This window comes from Dromaius novaehollandiae, chromosome 1, assembly GCF_036370855.1.
Source record: "Dromaius novaehollandiae isolate bDroNov1 chromosome 1, bDroNov1.hap1, whole genome shotgun sequence".
In the NCBI taxonomy this organism is placed as follows: domain Eukaryota; kingdom Metazoa; phylum Chordata; class Aves; order Casuariiformes; family Dromaiidae; genus Dromaius; species Dromaius novaehollandiae.
The window spans coordinates 133,577,516-133,590,818 of NC_088098.1; the positions used below are offsets into that span (position 1 = coordinate 133,577,516).

The following is a 13,303-nucleotide window of genomic DNA, read 5'->3' on the forward strand; positions in this document are numbered from 1 at the left end:
AATATAGTAGATGTTGGAACCCTTGGCTCCTACAGAGAAAACAAGCATGTATTCAAAACTAGGCTATATATAATGATTTCAAACTTAGAGCACTTCAAGTTTTGCCAAGATTATACAATTAAAAACTTCATTACTTAAATGCTTGCAGAGATCAGCCTAGCAAAGATGATGACGTCAGCCTTACTAAAAATGCTAATTCTTTGCGTCCCACAGGGAAAAAATGTCAGTGAAACTTAAAAATACAAGGAGACTTTTTATTCCACATCACTGTGAAATCAAAGTGTCAAAAGCTTACAGAATTCAGTTCACCATGCATTTGATATGGGAGCACTGAAAAAAATGTATAGTAAAATTAACTAGGAAGCTCACATTTGCAAACTAAGAAATGCTATTTTTTTCTGCTCAAGTTCAGTAATATGAAAATTAGATAACAAAACCTACCCAAATGTGAAATAAGGTGAGATGTAAAATATTATCTGTTCCATTATTATATTAAATCAATTCATTACTCACTCTTAAGAACAATATCTTCCTATCTAACTTTTAGAAACAGGGTGAGGGTTAACTTAATACTCACTAATCCACAGCCACAGCACGAAAGGCAATTTAATATTTTAAGGTTAGGTGCTGTGTCATCTCAGTAGTTTTCAGACAAAGCTTGCTCAAGTTTTTGCCATCTCATCCAGTAAAACTACAGATTCTGGGAATAGACCACTGTATTTCAGCTGAGAATTCAACAGGAAATCAGTGCATTAATTTCCCTGTTATGAGACTGGCTCCAAAATGCTAAGGGGAATAAAGCTGTAGAAATGAAACTATATCACTAACATAAATATATATGATTTCACAGAAGCCTAGCAATCAGCGCTCTAGAATAAAATGCCATTTTGCAAAATCATTCCTCTGACCATGTTCTACAAATAACAGATGGACCTGAACCAGACTGAAACACAAGCCCTTGCAAAGTTCCTTGCTTCTCAGATGCTGACTTTGGCTTCCGTAACATCAACAACTATTCACAATTATTCCCATATATTCATCAGTGTGTCACACCCAGACTAGTTCACTGTCACATTGGCATTACATACAAAAAACACAAAACGTACACAGATTCCTATGTACTCAATAATAAATATATTTATTAATAGAAATCCAGAAAACTACTCACCACATGAAGAATTTTATTCTCTGTTTCATACACTGTGCAATCCTGAAAAAGCAAAGCAGAAAAGGTAGGTTAAATTCATCCAATCAATCACCCTTCCTAGATTTGTATTTAAAAAGAATGAAATCATACAGGAAAGTCTTTAGGCTCAAACAAAAGATTTCCCTGCCTCAACTCAAATGTACGTAACCAAGTTGGGAGGCCGCCACAGAAAGGAAGTACTGATCTATTTGCCAATTGTTGTGGCTATTGCTTCCTTCCTTGTGACAGATGATCACCTTCCTCCTCTTTACACCCTTTTGGGGCATACCAGCTGGCCGCATGTATGCCAGACAGGTGGCTTCAAGCAGCAGTCCCTGACCATGGGGAAAAGTGGTCTACTTCCAGAGGGAACACTGAAAAACAGGGCAGCAGCCTGAAATGCACTCTTCTGGAGAGACTCCCGCTGAGAAATGCGTAAGACACTGCAAAAAAAAAAAAAAGTTTAAAGCCACTATACAAGAATGTCCTTTTTCCCCCTCATTATTTCATCTTTACTTTTGATTAACTAATCTAATTTCTTCTAAATTATCCTCCATTTAAAGTTATGCAAGAGGAAGTCAGAAAAGTAAGCCAAACAATTGCTGGTATTCGCACAACCCACTAAAGGAGGGAAGGAAAAACTTGGGAAGAAGAAGGGGAAGGCGAAACACCGCCTATGTACAACACCCCACACAACGGGTGAGAAGCCAAATGTGGAATAAAAAAATGCAGAGGAAACTTGAGCCTGACCATCATATTATGTACACCCTGTAGGAGACCGCATGACTTTATTTAGAATATATGGCAGTTTCTGTAAGAAAGACTACCAGATGGGAAGCTGGGGGCTATGAGAGCTTTAATGAAGGGCCAAAATCTCTGTGGATAGAGAGAACTGGAAAGACAGGGACTAGCAAGGCAGAGAGCACATGAAATACAGCTAACACTGGTGAAAGAACCACTCTTTTGTAAGTTCACCAGATGCTGTATCTGTACGGTAGGTAATTCATGCAAGTTCAGCCAAATGGAGGCTTTATATCCTACCTAATAACTCACCTGAAAAACGTGAATAATTTTCATATTTTAAGTCCTTTCATTTTGTAATCAGTTTTTGCAGTTGCAACAACTTTCGTATATACAACTGTTTTAAAAAATGAAATTCTAATCCATGAAATGCTTCTAGCATTACTCAGGCTAAGAAAAGCCAAAGTGTTCTTAAGCTTTATATAAATCAAACCTATGCAGAAGCAGCAGGTTTATTAGGGAGTATTTTCCTAATAACAGCTGTTGGCATTCAGGAAACATTTGCCAATGTAAAAAGTATAGCCGGAAAGAAAATCTAACACGTTTAATTATATGCAGACATCAATGAAGTATTTGCAATCTTAGGAGCAAAACACACATTTCATTGTTATATGTGGGAGGGCATATAACATTTTCAGTCTAGATACATCTATGTTCTGCATGGATTCTTATGAATCGTTTGCAAAAACAGCAGGAAGGGATTGCAACATTTATATTGAAAAAAGAAGCACTTCTAAGCAGACATAGTGAAATCTCCACAGTACGAATGAAATAACTACAAGTTCAACATTCAGCTTAAAAAGGATACTGCCTGATAATTCTTGCTGCTAAGGGAGGAAGGATTCTGGGTTTTTCAATGCTGTAAAGGTTCATTGCAAACAAGAAATGAGGGAATAGGGAGGGAGAAGCACTGCTACAGTCTTGAAATGAAACAGTTCCATATCATCATGAAGCAAACTAAAGAAACATGGTTGTTTCTGACAAACCAACGAATCTACAAAAGACAGTAAAGCAAGTGGAAAACTTCACAGGCATCCAATCTAACCACAGTACGAGCACTGGTGGCTTCACCCTTAAATTCTCCCCTGAACACACACACACCCAGGGGCTGGGGAGACAAATCACTAAATGAGCCCATCACATATGGCACTGCTGATTGTTGGGGCTGGTGTTACATCTTGCCTATTCAGGCAAGTGGAAAAATAGCAGTTCGAGTTCAGTAAAACATGAAGGACAGAGAAATTGGAGGAGAGCAAACCTAACGTGCTAGGTAAGAAGTAATTCCAAAATATACCCTTTCCATACACAAATGCCTAAACATTGTAACATAAGTAACTAAGCATTATTCAGTCCTTAGCTCAGTGAGATGTGCAGGAATGCAAAGCTCTATGCCAGCATAGCCTAGGGCAGCCCTGGAGTGCAGGATTCAAAGGAGCCTCTGAAAGGTCACCAAGCTGATCCCTGTGCCGTCGTGAGCTCGCTTTAACTTCCTGCAGCCATCCCCAGAGACGCGTGCCAAGATCACTTCTGAATGATCCCAAGAGCAAAAACTGCATGTCGCTTTCATTCCTAGTGAATACCTTATTTCTCCCCCCAGATTTTTTAAATCACTCCTCTGCTTTGTGCTTTGTCTTTAAGCGAGTGATGAGGTTAACTGAGCCCACCCTCTTTAAACGTCCCTTAGGTAGAAGGATAAACTGAATACTTATTACTGGGGGCCTTTACCATTTACAATTATTGCCTTTTCATACCCATTTCAACTAAAACAGCTTAAACCACTTGAGAACAATAAAAAGAGTCACTAACTACACATTTAGAACTAAATCTGTGTTCGCAGTAGCATGCCGCCCACTGCTGCTGAACAGCTCTTCCTGCCGTGCCGAGACTGTGAGCCCGGATCTTACCGCTGAAAGGTCTTCTTCCATACCTGTTCAATCACAGCGTCAAAAAATTGCAACCGGGTAAGAAGCAGATCATATACAAGTTTAACATCAACTTTTTCCTACTTTAGAAAAGCAGGTACACACAAGACTGTCGCCTGCAGCCCAGCTTTGCTGCTACGCAAGGTCACAGTTTGCCAGTCTCCTAGTGAAATGACACTGTGATTACCACGATCTGAAATACACATATAGAGAAAGGGGGAGATCTTTTGGCTTTGCCTTTTTATTCTCTGAACTTCACATGCGTGTTCCCTGACAAGCTATTACTAACACTGGGCTATTTGATCTTCATCTAATCAAGCAAACAAAACTCCAGCTCGAGCAGCAGAAGGTTGTTTTCTAAACGCATATTGGTGTCTGAGATCCGTAGTGCAGACTGCTTACAAAGCAACAAAAAGCGGTTCTTTTTCCCCTGTGTGCTAGAAACACTGTGCCAATTTATACTTCCTAAAGATTTAGTCAAATAATTGGTCAATAGCAATTTCAAAGAAAAGGGGGCAGTATCATCAGCAGAGAAAGAGAAACAAAAGGGAATACAATGGCACAACTTAATTACTAACATCAGGTTTTCATGGTCACTCTTTCCAGCTCTGCCTCATGCGTCAAAAATGGCAAAAGTGACCTCTGTAGAGACGACAGTTGGAAACATATTGAGATACCAACAACAGGGGGACATAAGTCCAAAACTGGAAAGGAAAAATAGCAGTAAGGGAGGAAGCTGAAAAGAACAAGAACACCCCACAACACGTGTGGACAGGGCTGATGCACTTTCAGTCCTAATATAACTTGAAAACCTACGCGTAGGACTAGCAAGACTTAGGCTACACTTCAACTGAGAGGCATCGCCTAGACAGCACTTCTAACTTTCATAGCCACAATTCTGCATTACTTCTACAAATATTACAAGTTTTATCTGCAAAGATCCTAGCATAGTGTCATAAGTAATAATTATCAAAGCCATTTAAAATCAGATGTGTTGAATTAGAGAGCAGCACCGAATGGTGACAATGCTGTCAGATGTATACGTCCCAGCCAATCCTCGGACACAGCTAGAACATTTCACATGTGAGGTAACATACATAAAATACAAATATTTGTGGATTTGATTTTCCCAAAACAATGCTTATGATGCTTTACTTTTCCAGTTCATTTGCTTTCGCCCTCACTGTTGTTGCCTTCATTTTAAACACCCATCTTAGCATCTCACAGGAGTGGGAAGCAGGTTAGCTAATGACAACGACATTTTTTTTTTACTCTTTGGTCCTTTTGTTTGCACCAGAGTTGATTAACTCCCAACTCAGAATGTGAAATACTGAGATCTAGAAGGACCGTCAATTCATCCTACTGCTCATATATGCCACAGGAAAAAAAATATTCTTGAAGTTCCCCAGAACAATAAATACAGGATAATATTCAACAGAAAACACTTCTATTTCTGCATATATATGTTCTGGTTTACACATCTGAGTTGGCAACCTGTCAAATTACCTATTGCAATTACCTGTCAAAGACTTCTCCTCTCGGGGTACTTACAGGCTATAATCTTGAAACCTAACAACCTTATTATTACTATTACCATTATTGTTTGTGGTTTTGCCTCATTTTCTAGGCAGCTGATGCACTCTACTCTTTTTGGCAGTGTGAAGTTCCTATCAACTCTATGATTTAACTTCAGAGTAAAGTTACACAACCTCAGAAAATAAGATACATACAAATAGGTGATACCAGAAGGGAGAATTGCAGAATTATGCCTACTAATTGCTTAAAAACACACAAGATAAACCAGCATTTCAGGGTCCCTAGTAATCCTTAGATGAGAGTGCTCAAGAGAGGGCTAAGGCTTCTTTTCCCGTACTTTCTTAGTGGAATGCTTTATTTGTTCATGTATTTAGTCATGCAAATTTACTTTTTCCTCCAAGGCAAGGAAATCTAGGCAGAACTGATTCATAAGCAGGTTACATGGTTGCCAAGAACAAAATCCATATCTCCTGATTCTCAGGTAACATGTTAGCCAAAAGATATCCTTCGTGAATTCACACACCATCAGCATTGCTCAAAAGCAGGCTGCACCACGCTACCGTGCTGGAGTCAACTGGAGCAATTTGCAAGGACAAGAGCTTGTCACGAGAGCGTTCGATCTCTAGGCAGCTTTCGGGCTGTCTATGGTGGAGCTTCCTCACTGTTTTTTTTTGTTTGTTTTTCTTTGCAGTCCAACTGAATATACATGAAGGCTATTTACATGCGTGTGTTTGTGTATGTAGCACTCTTTTTACCTGTCTTTAGCTGATAAAATGTACGCAAGCTTTGGAACATAATTTTTAAAATGGTGAAATTGCTTGGGAAATGCATCTTTCATGAGCAATTCCACACATCTTCTATGTCTAGTTATAAGAGGACAACAACTAGATTTTATGCAGTGCTTAAAAACAGATGTCTCATAGAATTGCTGTCACCATTACTCAAAAGTCACGCAAAATGTTCTAAACTACGTAACTCCAGTTCTCTATTTGTAACAAAAATAATGAATTACATTATTGCTGAAAGAAGACTCAGACTCTCATGCATTGCCAAACCTTTGGTACAAAATTGCTCTTGAGTAATGTAGCCATTTGTTGGAAATAAGCCAAGCTATCCTTTAAATCCCTTTGCTTCTCAAATTGATTAAAACTGTAACTGAATCCTTTAATACCAGTATGTCAAATGGATGGTCTGTCAGCATTGCTACTTAGCAACAATAAAAAATAATTAAATCGAGAAGGCTCAGGCCGTAACTCCTTGCCTCTTCATCCTCAGCACTGTAACCCCAAAAATGAGTTGTTCCGGCTTCAGGAAGTCCTCTCTGAGCTTCATCAAGTGTCACTGGCTCAAGGCAATTTGTGTCATTGGCTCTAGGAAGGCTCATTTTGTTTGAATTATGCCCAATTTAACTATGGCAAGAGAGCTACAAGACAGAGGCTGAAATCTTAAATAAAGATTCTCACAAACAACAGCAATGTTCTTTAAAACAATAATGATGACAAAGTCTAAAGCTTTGCCAAAACATGAAAAAAAAAAGACACTCTGGGGCTTCATTTATTATTACTCTTTGTCGCTTTTTGCCTAGCAAGACAATGGCACATGATTTCCACATAGGTACAAAGACAAGATAGATGCAATCAGTTCAGTCTTTCACTACTTAAATGCATGGAAAGTGCATGGAAAACACATCTAATGCAGCTGACAACAGAATTAAACAATCAGAGTTTTGAAGCAATAAACTTGGTCACTATAAAACTGGCTGTGGAAAATGATTAGAAAACTGAAGGATGTTAGGGAACTCCACTGCCCGGACTGTGATTTACAGGTACACCTGAGTAATTACTGGAATAATAAAACACAAATTGGCAGATCTGTTCAAACCCATCCTCTCCAAAAAAAAAAACCCCAAAGCTAAAAACTCTTAAATACCCCCAAAGCTACAAAAACTGGCAAGCAGATAACACTCTCCTCTGCCAACAGGTGAAGGACTAGGAGCATGACACAGTCAGAGGCTTCCTGGTGTGGTGGTTTACCATGTCTCTGAGTCAAAGAGGCCTAGCGGGGCTTTGGGAGAAAAAGGTATGGGCCTTGGGGATGCCGGCAATTATAAATGTATGGAAGAAAGACAGGGCTGCAGAGGAAGGGCAAATACCCTTTTCTTTTCTAAGGGAAAGCAAATAAAAATGCAAATACCTACAATGCAATAGCAAGGCTTTTGTTAAGCTGTATAGGCAATCCTTGGCTGCTGCCATACAAAATGAATTTTTTTAATTACACAGTAATTGTTAAAAATGCCCACGTTATTTATAAGCTGCCTTCCCAGAACGTGTGCTTTCCCTAACTGTCTTCCCACCGAACTGCTCCTGGAGAGTCTCCCGTCGAGGCTGCGCCTCCTCCCTCAGCCCACTGCGGGCCCGGGATGCTCTGTCCTCAGCTCTCCCCTCTTCTGCAACCCATTCCCTACTGCTCGGCAGCCTTCGAGGATCCTGCTGCTTTAATTACCATCCCTGCACTGATGATTCACAGCTCTCTCGTCCCTTCTGTTCACATTCGCAGCTCCGAGTCTCCTCCTGGATATACGCCACCAGCCCGAACGCAGCATGCTGAAAAGCTGAAATCACGTTTCTGCCTGCGTCCCCCTCCTTCCCCTGTCTCTGTCAACAGCTCCACCACCTTCTGTCCCACGAGCTCACAACCTGGGTGCCATTTTCAACTCCTCTTCGCTTCCCACACAAATCCTGTCGATTTGCTTCCCACTGCTGTGCAGAAATACTGCCTTCCTTCTCCACTTATGCTACAGTTATTCAATCCCTGCAGCTTCTTGACACAGCCTCTATGGCAACTTCACACTATTATTGCTCCTACCGCCTATATATTTCAGCCAGGGTTCATCCATATACGTGAAGCAACCCACTCTGTCCTCCCCCAGCAGAAACACACGTAAGAGCCTATGGAGATGGGAGAAAACAGAGCAGTGAGCACACACTGTTTAAGATACTAAGGGAAGAGAAAAATTCTCCATTGTGAAAAATATGTCAGCTATTAAATAAATGCTACATAAAAAAGACATTTCCTATGCAACCTACACAAGCTAACACGCTTCTAAAAGTCTGGAGCCTTTCCTTGAATATTCAATGAAACTGCAATTCTCTTTAAGGTCACAACCCTTGTGTACAAACTAATAGCAATTACCCAGCTTACAGAGTACAAAGAATTGCTTTAATATTATTTAAACAATCTGTATGGAGTGGCAGCTATCACCATAGTAACAGAATTCTTCATGTAAAAATTTAACACAACTTACATAAATCACCCACAGACCAAACAACTACTGAGAAAAAATTGCTCTCTGGATCAGTAAAGATGCAATGGGTACACTAAATGCTGTTCTTCTACCTTTCTGAAGTCATTTTCCATTTCCAGGTATTTCTACCCTCCTTACTGCAAAGGACCTATCTTGCTTTCCTTTGGCATCTGGTCACATCTCAGTTCCTACTTTGCATATAGAAAGTAACACTCCTTGATACAGTATTTCTAAAATGAGTGGGTATACTTTTAGGCCAGAAATCACAGCAAGTATTTCTGCGCTGACAAAAATCACACTGGTACTTGCCCATATCTTGAGGTATTCTACATGCTTAAGGGTCTACACTGAATTTCAGCTCTTAAGGTGATTTCTCTATGTAGACTTTCTCAGTTAGTAGGTAAAAAAATTCCACCACAACGGACGGGAGCCTGGAAATGAGGCAAGAATGTTCCACCCAAAGGAGAAAAACCAAACCCAAAACACTGCTTTCCCCACTCCCCTACTCCAGAAAAATTACTGTCAGACATCCAAAACTAAATCTTTTATTACTGACACGCAAAATATAGTTTGCAGTAATGTAAGTCTGTTATGCCAGTTCTCAAGTTTCCCATGTCACTTCCAAGGCTACTTAAAAGTAAATAACTTCTCAATTTTCTACCTTTGTTTTTTCTTTGCTATTGTCTTTGATAATCATTCTGATTTATAAAAGACAATTGCAGCAAAACACTTCCTGATGCATATAGTGCCTAGGTGGATATTCTGCCACGGAGGAAATAAAATCAGTTGAACTTGAGAAAAAATAATGATGTTTAGGTAGACAGCATTTCAGCTATCACTTGAACATTTCATACTGAATCTTCTGAAATTCTTGAGGAATTTCAGTTCTTTAACGGATTTCAGCAAACAAACACAAATACAGCTCACATACTACCTTCCTGAAAAAAGCTTGACCTTGCACTTTTTTCTTGCTCAAAGCTTCCACTAGCTACCTAGCAACACACAATTCACCACACTGAAGCTGAAATCCTGCTTCCCTACACCAGATACAAAGACGACACTGTCACGGGAGAGCGAAATCAGAGCTTCCAAAGTCTCAGTCTTCACTTCTAACTGGGATGACTAATATCACCAATGTCGTTAGTGATAAAATCTAGCATTTATGAAGAGCAGGGCAGAAAGCATGGCACATATTCTCTGTCTGCCTCCATCTAAATAGGATCTGTGATGCCACTCAGCAGGCACTGACACAGCCACCACATGGTCACTCTGAGAAAAAAAATACCCATGGGTTTTATTTAAAAGAAACATATCAGACATCAGAACACATTTTTGGCCTCTGTCTACATTTAATCTGAGTTCTCATGGCTTTTCTGCTACTTTCTTGTAGTGCTTCCCATTGCGTGGATCCATTAACCCAAGCAGCCCCTGGCTCTTTCACTACTACCTTGACCCACTTGGGCTCCTTTTCTTGGCAAAGTCTAATAGCTACATTGGTTTCCCAGAATATATTCCATCAAAAGGTGTCCTCTTCTTTCCTCAAACTATCCTGCTTTGTTTTTCATTTCTCCCCATGTTCTGAAGTTGCCAATCATTAATCTGGAAGAAAAACAAAAAAAAGCAGACCAACATCAACCCCTTTTTTGCTTTCTGGTCACTAAGCTTCTTATTTGTTCAACAATCATATTTTCCTTTTCTTTTTTTTTCTTTTCCTTCCAAGCATGAGGAAAAGAGACTGCTTTCCATAAGAATCAAAAAGAAAACAAAGGTCACAAATTCACAGGACTCCAGGGGGTGGGGTTTTATTAAAGCATACAGTGAATTCATAAGCTACTTTGAAAATGTCAAATCACAGACTACAAAAGTTTAGGAAAAAACTCTTTACAGCGTATTTCTCAATGACAACACATGAGGCATGAAATATTTTTTAGCAGTGGTGCATATTCTTACAGACTATTAATGCTTTAACTTTTGAGTTACTTAGTGCCCAATCCCACTTCAAAAAGGACTCCAAAACCTAACTCTAAAGATGGTAATATACCTACAAGTAACCCACTTCAAGAAAAAAAGTACAGAAAAATAGCAGAAATAAACTATCAGAATCAGAAAAAGTCATCTATGTTAAGCACCTCAGGCACTTTTTACATCACATTAAATTACGAAATTTTCTCTAAAATGTGCTATGCAGAAATAAGCTACTCTGTTTTCAACAAGAGGAAAACATTGCTAAGCAGCATGAATTCAAGCTGCTTAGATATTGCTTTTTGTAAACAAAAGCCAGTTTCATATTTCCAACAATCCTTTAACTTCTATTGTACCTTATACATTATACATTGACTTCTAAATGTGAAGAAAACAGCCACATAGCATAATACGTATCCTGAAACACCCGTACATCTGAGCACCGCTTTGAACCTTCTGCAACAGAAAATCTTGCATAAGATCAGCAGTTGCAGGATTCAAGGTCACTCTAAATTTCTGTCATTACTGTTCTCAATGAGTTACAAATTCCTCATATAAATATCATTTGAGTTTCATGTACTAGAGGTAGACATTGCCTGGGTATTTTTTTGTGTGGGACTTCTTCATTCCATTTTTAACTTTTAAACACACTTATTTACCTACCAACACACCTGTGCACTTATTAGAAATGGGGCATTTTATAAAATGCTGCACTATAGATATATATCTTAAATTCCAAGAATATGGCTTCCTCTCCATGACAAATCTTTCTAAAAAAAATTTTTTTAAGGGTGATTGTTTACCAAAAGAGGATAAGAAAGATTTTCCTGGGAGCATCTGATAATGAAGATGAAGTGGAAGAAAGAACTCTTAAAGTTTAAATTAAAAATTTAAAATTTAATATATAACTTAATTTCAATCAAACACATCTTGCTTTGAAAATATCAACAATTGGGACGTGCAAAGCAGCTTTAAGGAGCACCCAATCAAACATTCACACCATTAAACTATTAAAGCACCACTTTATTAGCTAAGAATACCTGAGAAATAATTATCTATCTAGCATTACCTTACTTTCAAAGTTTTAAAGCTATATTTAGCAAGTCCTCAAAGTCCTTAATAACCAGGACTTAAAAACAAAAGTGAGGGATTGTGATAGAAAAGATTATATGTAAGATACTTTGTAACAATATTACTACTCCTAAGGATATTTATTATTCCTCTGCATGCATGTATTTGATGTTGCCCTAAGAAAATTAATAGAATCATTCTCTAGCATGCATTTGGACCCTGTGTTGGGAGGGTGGAGTGTCTAAGAGAGTAAATTCCCTTTTTCTCCTTTTAATTGGAAAATTAGCCTACATCTATTTTCTCAGTGAGGCTTAATATTTGAAACATTCAGCACAACGCTGCAGCCATTTGGTTATAAAAAATGCGAAGATGACTAACACTGCTTAAAACACATCACTTAGACCTCCAGTGTCTCAGAAAAATACTGCACTACTCGAGAAGTAATTTGTGATCCTCTTCATGACCTTTTTTCTAAAAGACAACAACGGCTGGAAGCCCAACAGCGATTACTGCCCCCGTACGGGAAGCAACTTTGCAGGGGCTCAGAGCATGTGGACACCTACTTCTGGGAACCACGAGCACCTTTAAATGGGGACCAAGCTTCAAACCACTGAGCTGAGCCAGCACACAGGGCACTTCTGGATGTGCTCTGTATTCGGGCTTTCAGTTTAAAGCCCTAGCTACTTCTACGTCCAGGCAGAGTTCTTTAGTTTTCTTTTTTTTGGGGGGGGGTTGTTTTTTCCTACTTATTTTCCACCCTGGCTGCCGCCTCCCAAACTGCAGCACCCAGATTCTTGCTCCATGTAACCTGAAATATGAGTTTACCTCTCAACGTCACTGTGAGAGGGATGAAGTCATGAATATATCCTGTGACAACAGTGCAAGCTAAATCCATGTCTGCCAAGTGACTGGTCTCCATCCCCACGCCTGTTACAAAGGCAGTAAGCTACCACCCTCTTCAAAAAGAGATTTAGGCAGAGAATGAATTGCAGGGAAGCTTTCAAAAAGGAGTGTATATAGGCCTACAGGTATGCTAGAGCTGGAGCATCTTGCTGAGCAAATCCCTCAAGACATTAAGGCTGTGAGATAAACTGAAAAAAATCACAGCAAATCATTGTGAAGGTGATCAGCGAAAGTGAGAAACTCGAGTGCTGCTAGACTAAAGAGGAATTGTAAGAGCCCTGGTGTTTAGTGGTAAAGCTTTCTTCAAATGTCTGATAACTTATAAATCTGAAGACAATATAAAATTAGACTTTTCAGATATTCCCAAGATTTCCATGATTTTAATCCCCCAAAAGAAAGTTTCCTTACTGGAATCTTAATGGGTTTCTTACGATAACAGCAGTGAGAATGATGATAAAAGCTAGATACGGATTCCCTAAGCAAGCAATAAATCTTTTGCTTCTTCCAGCTATCATTGTAGCTACTGCTGCCTTTTTGAAAAACAAAACAAAGCAAACATACTTGAACATAACAAGGTCCAGGCACCATCTGAAGCTGAACATTATGACCAATGCAGTT

At 39.1% G+C, this 13,303-nt stretch overlaps 1 protein-coding gene across 6 annotated transcripts in view; it reads right to left on the reverse strand.

The window, feature by feature from the left end:
- The window catches only part of CNKSR2 (connector enhancer of kinase suppressor of Ras 2), a 223,382-nt gene that overhangs the window by 144,054 nt on the left and 66,025 nt on the right, over nucleotides 1–13,303 (reverse strand). For all 6 annotated transcript variants that reach the window (XM_026120684.2, XM_026120683.2, XM_026120682.2 and 3 more), the window contains exon 5: nucleotides 1,169–1,210. In XM_026120684.2, coding sequence (XP_025976469.2) covers nucleotides 1,169–1,210 — 42 coding nt within the window. The remainder of the gene's footprint in view (nucleotides 1–1,168; nucleotides 1,211–13,303) is intronic.